Consider the following 12,791-nt stretch of genomic DNA (forward strand, 5'->3'; position numbering starts at 1 on the left):
ACATTGTTCTAGCTGCCCATTTATTTCTAAATGAAATATGAAGTACATTTAAAGCCCTATATAGCTGGAATCCACAATACTCCAGAAAGCAATTATTTCTGAATGATTCTTCCTTTGGGCATTAAGATCATCTGAAGACATTCACCCCAGTTGCTAAGATATGTCATGGATCTGTCTTTAAACCTGGAACTGAGCTTTCTCTGTAGCATCTTTAATTACTGAAATGTGTTCCATGTTGCATTCACAGGTGTTACCTACCAATATACTTATTACAAATAAGGCAAGAATTTTACAGCCCCAAAATTGGGTTTGGCTTATTCACAGATAGGTTTACCTATGAGAATATATGGTAATATTTTTCAAAGTAAGTACCACATATAAGCTTACCAGCTGATAAGCATTAAAATACCATAAAAAGTGCCATCTGCAAATAAGCCAATTGTAAGATTTTCTATTTTCCTTTGGGTTTTTTATGAGTACTACATTTATTTATTTGTTAGATTTATGTCCCACATTTTTGTTTAGGAGCTCAAGATGGCATATTTAATACTATCTCTTTCTCTTTTTCTTCACATCAAAAAGCTTGTTCAGCTCAGAGAGTGAATGCGACAGGTCCAAGGTCACTTTCAGTGGATAAAAGTAGACATGAACCAGGGTCTCCCAATGTCAGTCAAATATCTTAGCTACTATACCACACTGGGTTTCATTTTAGGTAGTCTTGATAAAGCAATACTGTCCTTAAAGTACACTTACAATAAATAACATTTGTTTTCTGTTTTGTTTTCTTTGACATAGCTGTCTGTATGCTTAGAAAGACTGAATCAGAAAAACAACAAGAAAGAATGAGGATCAATCTTAAATATTAACTTGGCATGATTCAAAAGCATATAAAAATATTCATATTGCTTTGTTTTGATTGGGACTCCCAGAGAGTGAGAATTAAATTTCATAGCAATTACAGCCCTTAGCCCATAGAGGTTAGCTTTTATGGGGATTTTTTTTAGCTATTTTGTTTTTGGTGGAAAATGTGTATATGTTTAAGACTTCAAAATCTGCAAAAGATATCCTAAACCTGCCTGAGAAGAAGAAAAAAGGTTTGGGACTTATACTCTGATCTTTCTTTTGCACACTTCAATGAAGTTCTGAGAGTCTGCTAATATAGAATCCCCAAAACATAAATTTATATCAATGTTTCTTAAAGGGGACTTCACAGGCTTCTACAAAATCAAAATTATGTGCCACATTTTGAAGGTATTTGCAAAATTTAAAACAATACCATGCTTTGGAAAAAGTTCAGAGAAGATCAACTAAAATGATCAAAAGCTTGGAAACTAAAACATATGAAGAATGGCTGCACAACTTGGGTTTGGCTAGTGTAAAGAAAAGAAGAAACAGGGGTGACATGATAGCAGTATTCCAGTATTTGAGGAGCTGCCACAAAGAAGAGTGGGTCAAATTATTCTCCAAAGCACCAGAGGGCAGGACAAGAAACAATGGTTGGAAACTGACCAAAGAGAGAAGCAACCTGGAATTAAGGAGAAACTTCCTAACAGTGAGGACCATTAACCAGTGGAACAGCTTTGTCTCCAGAAAGCATGGGTGCTCCATCACTGGAGGTTCTTCAGAAGGGACTAGACAGTCACTTGTCTGAAATGGTAGAGTCTCCTGCTTGAGCAGAGGGGACTGGACTAGATGACCTCCAAGGTCCCTTCCAGCTCTATTCTATTCTAACATTCTGTTTTTATTTGTTCAAAAGTTTTTTCATAAAAATGTTTTAGTTGTGTTAATATCTAATGGGCCTAATGTCTTTATTTTTACATTTTTATATTTATTTATATTTATTTTCAATAAATAGTTTTCAAATATGTCAATTTTAATTTTAAATTCAGTAACTATCAATAAATAACCCAGGTAAACAACAGCTATTTTGGGGACCCTCTGATATTTTTAAAAAGTCAGAAGGGAGCCTTAGAGCAAAATGTTTAAGGAACACTGGTCTATATTAAGGAACAATTATGCACAGCCATGCACTTATCCATTATATTTATCTATAAATATATCTGGATGTTTTCCTGTATGTATATACAACTTTATGAAATCACATATATAAGAGGACATGCAATTATGCTAATTAAAAGTGATATAATCCAGCCTGAGTCAAATGATATGATTCTGCTGTCACACAACAGAATATGGACAGATGGAAAACAAGGAATTTCTAACGCTGTAATAAAGAAAGGAATCCTCAGCCCTTCTCTTCAGATATTTCCTTTCTGAGATAATCTTCCATGTGGGAATGAATAGCAACTGGAACACTAGGTCCCTCTCCTGCCACCACCCCTTTGTTACAATTTGTTTCTCATTCTCACTCCAGGGAAAGTTTGAAGGGGAAATCCTCACCCCACTCTGGATCTGGCTAACTACAGAAAGGGAGAACAAAATCTTTTGGAGAATCTATACCTCAGTCAAGCTGAGGCAGACATCAGAAGGCAGTTGGTCAACTCCAATGTTATGAGAAAGTGCCAAAAAAGAGAGAAGGTTCTACACACCCAACACACAGTTAAAAGGAGATAAAATGCAGTCCCCCCCTCCAAAATTACCAAGTGACTCAATTTCCAACCTTGCTTGAACTCACCTCTCCTCCAAGACTCCAACCATCTGTCTCACCAAAAGACCCAAACATTCTTCCTGATCAAGCCCCTTCTTTTTTTCCCTATTGGCTCTCAGGTCACTCCCTCTGGTTTAGGGCCAGCTGCTCCCCTCTACAACTATACTTACAAATGAAGTGGTTTTAATGCCAAACATCTATCCTTTGTGTTGTGATTCAGGGCCAGCCTGTGGGTTCAGCAGTTGGGTCGGACGACTCAGAGGAGGAGTGAGAAGAGCTTGCTGAGGGGGTTGGAGAGCTTGCTGATGAGAGCCCTCAGCCAGGCCCCTCCCACCTGGTCACGACAGAGACCCAGCTGTGTGAGCCTGACAGCGTGGATGAAGATGACCCACAGCTGGCCCTGTTCAAGGACACCCGATGCAGGAGGCAGTCAATCAGGAGTAAACAGAGGAAGGCAATGGGGCACCTCGGAAGGAGGCAGAGAGAAGCCACGCCCTGAACTGTATAAAAGGGGAATGCGTGGGAGGGCTGGTTTGCTGAAGGCAACCGTTTGAATAGTTCCTGTTTCATGGTTCATGTCTTGTTTTGCTCTGTTTTATGTTAATAAATTTGGCAGGCTTAGTTCCAGCCTCTTGCCTTCTTGTAAAGGGGTTGTCCCTGCCTTTTCTGCAGGGCCGGTAGCAGGCTGGTACAGAACACTTTGGAACCAAAGTCAGCTGTGTTAAAATACTGAGTTTTGAATAAGCAAAATGTAATCTCCATCCATAACACATCCTATAACACAGAGGTCCCCAACCTTTTTGGGCACCAAGGACTGGTTCTGTGGAGAGAAACACCATAAGACAAATTTGTTCTCAGAAATTTCTGTATGTGAGAGGTCCCTGGTAATCTCTTGAGTTTGCCTGTTTTCTTGTTTCATTACCCAAACTAGGCACAGTAACTTCATCAGTGCTAGTGATGTCGATGTTACTAGCGCCGATGATGTCACCTAGTTTGGGTAGTGAAACGTCTGCAAGGGAATAAGCAAGCTCAGAGAGCACCAAGGACCGCTCATTTCAACCCTGAGCTACAAGTATTCTCTTTTATTTCTGTATGTAATCCAAGGATACATTTTACACGCTGCTTTAAATAAAAGGAAGATGCCTAGACTCACCAAGAAGGAAAGACAAATGCAAATACTTTGCCTAAAATATATTCTTTATAGGACCTTTGCACTGATTCCTGAAGAAAAACCTCTGCTTGCCCCTCTGAGCTGCCGTTTGTGTAGCAAAAGGCAGTTTGCAGTAAAGAACATCTGCAGGTAAAAATTACAGGAGGGAGGAAAGTACGATTTCTGATTGGAATTGACACAGGTCTACAATCTGGAAGTGTGCAGCAAAGTCTGGATCAGGACACTACAGTTGCTCCTTTGAACAAAAAAGGACAGTTCAAACAGAGGCCTTTTGAAACCTGCCTCACCTAATTTGTAATTTGGCCCTAATATGCACACATTTGGGAAACAAAAGAATGCAGGAGAGAATTCTCCACCAGTCTTTTTAATAGACCTTACGCTTTTTCAATATCTTCCCACTAGAGGAAGATGTTTTTTTTTCTTTTTTCTACCTTGAAATATTTAATGAACAGGGAAAAGCAATTTGCCCCCTGCAGCTAACAGCAGGTTTGACAGAGGCCATTTAAGTTTAGACTTTCTACTTTTTTTATGCACTTGTTAGTTGCTGTAATTACTAGGAAACTGCTATTGACAAATATGAATGACACACATTATCCATTTGTATCATCTTTACAAGCATGTTCAGGCACACATAGCAGCATGAAAGTAATGAAAAGAGATCTCGTATGTGTACAGAGAGAGAGAGAGAGGGAGAGGGAGAGAGAGGGAAAGAGAGAAGGGGAGAGGGAGAAAGAGAGGAGAGGGAAAGGGAGAGGGAGAGGGCGAGGGGGAGAAGGAGAGAGGAATGAAAAATGTCTTTAGGCCATAAGCTTTGGGCAAATCGTACTTACAATTGGACCAGGTGGGCCTTGAGGACCTTCACCGCCTTTCAGACCTGCTCCACCCTACCAAAGGCAATTATTATTATTATTATTATTATTATTATTATTATTATTATTATTATTATTATTATTATTATTATTGTTGTTGTTGTTGTTGTTGTTGTTGTTGTTGCTATTGTTGATGATGATACATACCAGAAAGCATTGCAACACACATTTTAAAACTTCTTTCTATTGCCACAAAATTTATTATGGGCTGAGAGATAAATAAGATAAAATAAATAAAAAATAAAATAAATAATAAACACATCTCTTTTAAGGCAATTCTTTTATTAACATTCAGCTTAATGAACGTTCTCTATTGCCTACCTCCTGACAATTCCTTAACAGCCAATTAAGCCTACAAATGTTTAACAGATAATATTTTATAGCAGTGGTCAAAATAGGGACGATCGGTTTGGGGCCTTCCTTGACCGATGCACTTAAGAACCAGATTCTTCACCAAATCTAATCACCAAGACATCAATGTTTCTTCCTCTCTTGGTGATTAACTCACTACAGCCCTTCTAGTTTTACCTGAGCTCCTGGCAAGCCTCTTTCTCCTGGGAAGCCCCGCAGTCCTGCAGGCCCATCTTTCCCAGAAATGCCTTGAGGACCAGGATCACCCTAGGAAAATAGAATAAATAATCTTTACTGAAAGTTGGCCATGGAAACCCAATTTTCAAAACAAAAACAGGCAGTTCATCAATGAAACATCACATACAATGCATTACAATTGCAGCTCTATTAAACTTACAGGTAAATCCTGAAAATTATGTCAATACAGGACATAATTTTTAAAAGTGCTTCTGAATCAGGATTGGGTCTTTTATAAGTAAACATCTCCTTTATTACCTTCATCTCATTTTTATCACAATGGTAGTTACATGGAAGCTGCCATGTCACACTTCCTCTAGTATATATTAATTATATTTATATTAAAACACGGGGAATCTGTCTTTTCAAATGCAGCACCTCAAAGTCCAATCTATTAAGCTTCCCCTTTGAAGTTTTTGGAGAAAACTGTGGCATAAGTAATTACATGGTAGCCAAATGATTACCTAGTCTTTCTGTTCAAAAACTTTTCTCTTTGAAAGTTCACAAGCTTGCTATCTTTGAATTTTTGAGACTTTTATAATGTAGACTTTCCATCTTGTTAAATTCAGAGATGTTTGTATGTTATGGCACATACTTCACTTGTGCCAAAAAGTAATTCAATTTGTTTATGAAGTCTCACTATGATCGTTATAGTTGTCTACTGAATAAAAGAATGGGTAGGATCACCAAGTTGCAAAGGATTATGGAAGCTATTTATTTCAATTCACTGTTTAATACAGAAATTGTAAGGGAAGAATGCAGCTACAAATCCCAGACAAATGACTTGATGGCCAAGGAGTAAATGCATCCCATAAGCCGCAGTACATGTTTCCCTGTGTTTCTGAAAAGTGAACATATACCTTAGCGCCTTCTTTCCCTCCAGGACCAGGAAGTCCTTGTTCACCCGGTGGCCCTGGAGGTCCAGGGTGACCTCTTTCACCAATCGGACCAGTCTCCCCAGTTGGACCCTAAATCCCAAAGCATGGCATTAATTATTCCATAGTATAACATGCTATTCCTCACTTTAAAACCAAGTGCATTTAATTAACTCCCATGTTGCAATGTTGAACTGCCAAGTTCAAATGTTGTTGAATCATTGGAGAATTAATATCCCCCAATATAATTGTACTCGGATAAGATATTACCTTCCCCCTCCTCCAGAAGGATAAGAAATGGCTTGATATACAAAGGATCAGCACACAAAGAATAGGAAAGGGAGAAGTATGCAGTCAGTTTTCTCTCTACCTCTTCCTTATGCTTACTCGTTATAGTTTTAAAAGCTTCTTTTAAGGGATGACACTAGTGAACTGCAAAGTACTGAAGGGAGATAGGTCCTCATGTCTATACTTTTCCCATTCACCAGAAACCCCAATAACAAGGTACATATGCCATTTTGCACACCCACATGAGTGCAACTTGCTAGAATTGGCTAACAGAATATTATTCTTAGTGTAGCAAAACAGAAACTATGTGCAGATGGTGTAAGACTATAATTCCCATCAACTCAGAATACTGGCTATGTTTATTTGAGATTATTATATGCCCAATCTAATTATGGGTGTAAGTGACTTAACGCACATGGACACACTGTTTAAATTCTCTTGGGGGAAAAAGGCAGCGTAATCTAAGTACTCATGTAGATGCTTTGAGCCAGAAATGGATACCATTCATGACCTGATTGACTGCACTCACTTACTTGTAGGTTGGCTTCCTAAATATTGTGAGAGAGTCCAAATGTAATTCATTGTTCATAGGTACGCATTAGAAAATAAGAGATGAGGACTACCTGTTCTAAAGCATACTAAGCAGTCTTTTTTGTTTGTTTGTAGGGAAACCATTCAAAGGAAAGTTCAAAGGAAACTGAACCTCCTGCTTTGCCACAAGAATTTTAATTGTTGTTATTTAAACATTAAGCAGCCATCTGAAACATCAACACAGAATAATAATGATACAGTTGTCATTTTTTTTTAAAAAAAAAAGAACAATGACACATGTTTACACTCAAATTCGTTTTAAACATACATGTGTATAGCGGAATTCAGTTCAAAGACTGTTTCTGGTGACAGCAGGCACCATACTTAAAGAGCACACACACACACACACACACACACACACACACACAATAAAGCTTGACATGGAAAACAAATGTAGGAGTTACTCAGGCATATTGGTGTACAGCTGAGCTGAGACTTCATTTATCTTTACAAACACAAACACAGCATGATCACACGTTGCAAATTAAACAAAGCTTGGTCAATAAAAGAAGCAAGGAAAACAAAAAGATGATTCAGATAAAATTTACACTTAGTAAGATGCCTGCTGTCTCACTTCAATGAAGTGTTGGGGGGGGGGTAAAAACTCCCAAAGCTATATGGTGTTTCACTGTTTCTCCTGTATTTAAACTGCTCCTGTCATTAAAGTGGAGCAGGGGGAAAAAAAAGTGTAAATGTCTGGCTTTTGAAGCAGTGTTTCCAACCTAGAGCCTTTCAGACTTGCTGGAACAATAAGTTTCCAAAAATCTGGGTGAGGCCAGCCAGGATTGTTCCTGAAGTTATAGTCCCAATATCATTGGAGGACACCAGATTGGAGGGCTATTTTAAAGGATAAAATGGTTTTTATTTATTTATTTATTAATGGGATTTATATCCCGCCCTATCACCCGAGGGACTCAGGGCGGCTAACAACAACAAAACTTAAAGGTCTCTGTACAGTAAATTAAAAATAAAAATTTGAAATAAATTAAAATAAATTAAAGAATAGAGTTAGAATTGTAAACATAATTAAAATCCCTGTCAGTCTAGGTCAGCCAGGTGGAAAAGGAGTGTTTTGAGGTCGCGGCGAAAGGACTGGAGATCTTGGGCCATCCGAAGCTCAGGGGGGAGCTGGTTCCACAGGGCTGGCGCTCCCACAGAGAAGGCTCTTCCCCTGGGGGTCGCAAGCCGACATTGTCTAGCCGACGGTACCCTGAGGAGGCCTTCTCTGTGTGAGCGTACTGGGCGATGGGAATTCGTTCCCGGCAGCAGATGGTCCTGCAAGTATCCCGGGCCTAAGCCATATAGGGCTTTAAAGGTAAGAACCAGCACCTTAAATAGCTAAGTTTCTAATTCTTAACAATACCCTAAATTCAAGATACAAATAATCTCCTGCCAATCTTCATTTTTCAGTAGCTCAGTTTGAGGAGACCCCACCCATACTGGAATACTTTCACTGACATCACTGAGGTTCCCATTGGTTTATTGATCTTAATCATTTCAAACTCCACTGACATTAGCTCACTTCTTTAAAAAAATGCTTGGATATTCTAATTTTACTCTGTCAAAAGAATATATTTGTGTATGGCTTACTATGAAGTAAAACTGTAAATTTACTACACACAATTACTGTATTGTGGATAAAAATGGCTAAGTCTCACCAATTTAATAAGACTGTTTCCAATGTATCTAATCTGAGTTTGATTGGCAGAGATCAACTCATTTTCCCCTGCATGACATCAAAATCCCCTCCATGACTTCAAAGTCCTCCCACCTAAGTATTTTATTTCCAGTGCAATCCTACAGGCTTTCTAGGAAAAATACTTTCTCTGTTGTTAATTCACATCAGAAGTGAACTAATACCTTTGATATATTTAATTTTAAATATTTATTTAAGAATTAACATCTTTGATATATTTAATTTTAAATATTTATTTAAGAATTAACATTTTTGATATATTAAATTTTAAATATTTATTTATTTAAGGCTGTATAAAGCTGACTTGTTTCACTGTGGTCACAGTGGATATCACTATGCATGCACATATTCAACAATTTGGGGACAGTTCAGTAATCCTCACTTAGTGTATCATAATAGGGACCAGCACTCCATCACTAAGCAGTTTGGTCATTAAGCTCGATGTTATGTGACCATACCAACTTACAACCTCAGTTTTAGCTGTGGCCATTAAGCAAATCACATGTGTTATTAAATGCAATGCCATGTGACCATGACTTGCAACTTCCTGCTGGCTTCCTATTGACCTTGCTTGTCAACAGCCAGCTGTGAAAGTCGCAAATGATGATCATGACTGTGGGATGTTGTAATTGTAGTAAATACATGCCTGTTGCCAAATGTACAAATCACAATCACGGGGATAATCAACTTCCTTGTGACCACAACTTCAAGGATCAATTACAGTTTTTAGTGTTGTAACTTTGAATGGTGCTGAATAGATGGTCGCTAAGCAAGGACTACCTCTACATATTAAATGATATTAATAATTTAAATTGAAGCGTTAAACTACCTGGTTTAAATGCTTCAAGGTGAAGAAGCATTACACTGAGAGCCAACGTAGCATGATCATTAAGGTGTTAGACTAGCACTAAGGAGACCCTGATTATAATCTAAACTCAGTCACGGAGGTTTGCCGGGTGAATTTTGTCTACTTATTTTCTTTCAATCCAGCCTATTTTATGTGGTTTTTTTGTGGCAAAAATTAGGAGGAGGAAGCATTCCATATGCCACTTTGAACTGCTAAATGAAAAAGCAGGAAACGGTATAGGTCAAACAAGGAGAGGTGCTTTGCTAAAGCTAACATGCTTTGCAAAGCACTTTTCAAATGTACCGTACAACCTACTTTATTATTATTTTTTTTAATTTCAAGGAATTGAGCAAAGCCAACAAAAGGATTAAAAGATGGGCGACAATCATTTAATTATTGTTTAAACAAAGTACATGTTATATCTTTTAAATGTTTTGTCAAGTCAGAATGCTGAGAACCATATAGAACTAAAGAAAATCAGGAAAAGCTAGGGTTTCACTTCACACCTTAATAAGTTGGTGCTAGATGGTCTTCATAGAAGGAAACAGAAAGTAAAGTCTCTTTTGAAAGCCAGGAATTTCATGGACACATTCTTGATGGAAGAGATTTACTACCACCTTCTTCCAGGATACTTTTGTAGATCTCAATCTAGATACTGCTCTAGGATTTCCTAGTGGTCTTATATTCACTTATCAGGCAAAGCCAATCCTGCTTAGCTTTCTGAGATCAATCAACATAAACTAGGTGCTGCTATCTGTCTGGAATCATGAAATCCCACAAAATCAGAGTAGGTATTAAAAGATCTAATCTGATCAGAATATCAGCTGAATTTCCAAAAGGATGAGAATTATAGGGAAGCCCCTCCAAGTATTCTTTCAGACCTGGCAAATTCATATTGTATTTTAGAGATTTTGGTGGTGGCAATCTGTTTACAGATTGTGACAATCATAAACTGCCCTTGAGGTATACCTGGAAATGAATATAGAGTTGCATGATGGTGGAATTAATCCCTTTTTTTTCTTTTAAAGCTACCGTAATTATAATTCTACGTAGTTGCCATATTTTGGACAAACAGCAGAACTCATTCCAATAATAATTCCCAGATGTTTTCCCTGGATTATATGATAAGAATGCACAAAATCCTCTCAAATAAATAGATAGATAATTTCATCAAACTTTCTAAGCCTTTGTTTGACATTCCTTTGGCTTTTCCTCATGAAAACCTGAACCTTCACTTGATATTTGTTTTCAATAAAACCAAAATTGGTAGTCCTCAACTTATGACAATTCATTTAGCGATGGTTCCAAGTTACTGCAGTGCTGAACAAACGGTGGTTAAGGGTGGTCCTTGCAGTTCTGCCCATCTTAGCACCCCTGATCTTAATTACTGTCATAACTTGAAAAAAACCTATAGCAGCTTCATTTTAGAAATATTTTACAGAATAGACTTGAGAATTCCATGGCTAAAGATAGATCTTCTCTACGGCAATAGGACAAACAAGTAAATATGATCATTCAGGAAAACGTGTCACCAACTGGTTTCACACAACTGGCAAATTGGTGCAATATTGTGAGAACTTTTATAGGGTTATGTGACCATACTGTTAGGCCACCCATTGGGTAAGAAAAATGAACAAACCAACATTCCCTCTAGTCTAAAACTTATAAACGAAATGTAGCAGAATAATTATAGTACGGGCTAGGGGTAGAGTTCTCCAAAGTAGTCAATATTGGCTCCTAAGAGACAATGGGACTTTCCATTATTGTTGCTATTATTATTCATACTACTATTGGCTAAAGTTGTATTTATTCATTTATTTTCATATGGTAAATGTCTGGAGATTGATGAACAATCGAAACTTCATGAAGGGAATCAATAAGCTACAGAGTTTGGGGACCTGTAGGCTAGGAAAACCTAGATTCAAATTCCCACTCAGCCCTGAGTTCACTTAGTCAATTTTTTTTTCTCAGCAAAACTTATTGCAGGTATTTACTGCTGGGAGACCTCACTGTACACCACCTTGAGCTTTCTGAGAGAAAGTGGGTTACAAATTCAATCAATCATCAAGTTTGCACAACATTGTACCTGTGGTCCAACAACACCGCCAGGGCCAGGTGGGCCTGTTTTCCCTTGAAAACCCTACAAAACAAAGCATACAACTGTTAAGGCATACTTGGGAACATTTCAGATCAGTGTTCAAGAGGTGATGGGAAATAAGGGGTGTCTCCAAGGATTTGTATTTTCTGAGAATAAAGACTGCTATTTCAATTCAATTATTGCCGTGCATCTTTAAATGTAAAATATTGAAGACTCTTTCAAAGAGCTATCATTTCCAATCACTCTGAGAGGAGCTTCTCCAGTGGTGTGGTTCAAAAGAGCAGATAGTTTTCACCGACCGGATACTTTGTGAGAAAGAAATTGCTGTAGATGCATAAATGACAATCCTTCAATTCAACTCAGATACATGTGTTCAAAAGCCGTCAGGCCGGCACAGCTATACTGAATATTTAAGTGTTTAAAAAAGTACTGTAGTAAAGCAACAGTCATTTATTCTTCCCCAGGGGACACTTGTGCACACAGCTAAATGTCTGAAAGAAGTAGCTTCTGTATGTACTCCTGCAAGGGGTGAGGCTTTTACACCCATAGAACAAGTATCAGTTTGCATACAGGGGGCTTCCATGTGTATCGTCCCCCTCTCAGTAAGATGTATCGCTTGACACTGGGAAAGAACTATTTATTGCATACAACATCTGTGCAGCTTTACTCTACTCTGTGAATGCCTGAATATTTAGATACTTAAATTCAGCCCATGAAAGGCAACTGATTACTTTAAGACCGTGTTTCTTAAATTACATTCCGAATACCCCAGGGGGTCTTCTAAGACCCTTCTCAGAGGTCCACAAAATCAAAATTATTTGCCAGTTATTGAAGATACTTGCAAACGTTTAAAACAATGTCACTCTTCTCGTGATTAGTTTATATTTGTTAAATCTATGAAGTTTTTCCCCCCTGAAAAAATAGTTTATTTTTCTAATGAGTTTAATTTTTACTTGATTTCATAATGCATCAATTTAAGTGATTTTCAGGTACTGTGTGAGAAGAAACATGGACTTATAGTAAAGACGTGGAATTAGTATCACAAAATAATTATTCAAAAAATCTACACAGTTACTTTTTAAATGGCAATCAGTCAGTCAGTCATATGGTTCCAGGAAAACCCAGAAGAGAGACTTTTCAAAGTCTAGTTCTCCTTCAAC

General features: G+C 37.8%; 1 protein-coding gene across 1 annotated transcript in view; it reads right to left on the reverse strand.

The window, feature by feature from the left end:
- The window catches only part of COL11A1 (collagen type XI alpha 1 chain), a gene marked incomplete at its 5' end in the record, with an annotated part of 287,402 nt that overhangs the window by 90,185 nt on the left and 184,426 nt on the right, over positions 1–12,791 (reverse strand). The window contains 4 exons of the mRNA XM_083358489.1: positions 4,610–4,663; positions 5,177–5,266; positions 6,097–6,204; positions 11,620–11,673. Coding sequence (XP_083214615.1) covers positions 4,610–4,663; positions 5,177–5,266; positions 6,097–6,204; positions 11,620–11,673 — 306 coding nt within the window. The remainder of the gene's footprint in view (positions 1–4,609; positions 4,664–5,176; positions 5,267–6,096; positions 6,205–11,619; positions 11,674–12,791) is intronic.

This window comes from Vipera ursinii (genome assembly GCF_947247035.1).
Source record: "Vipera ursinii genome assembly, chromosome: 3".
NCBI lineage: Eukaryota > Metazoa > Chordata > Lepidosauria > Squamata > Viperidae > Vipera > Vipera ursinii.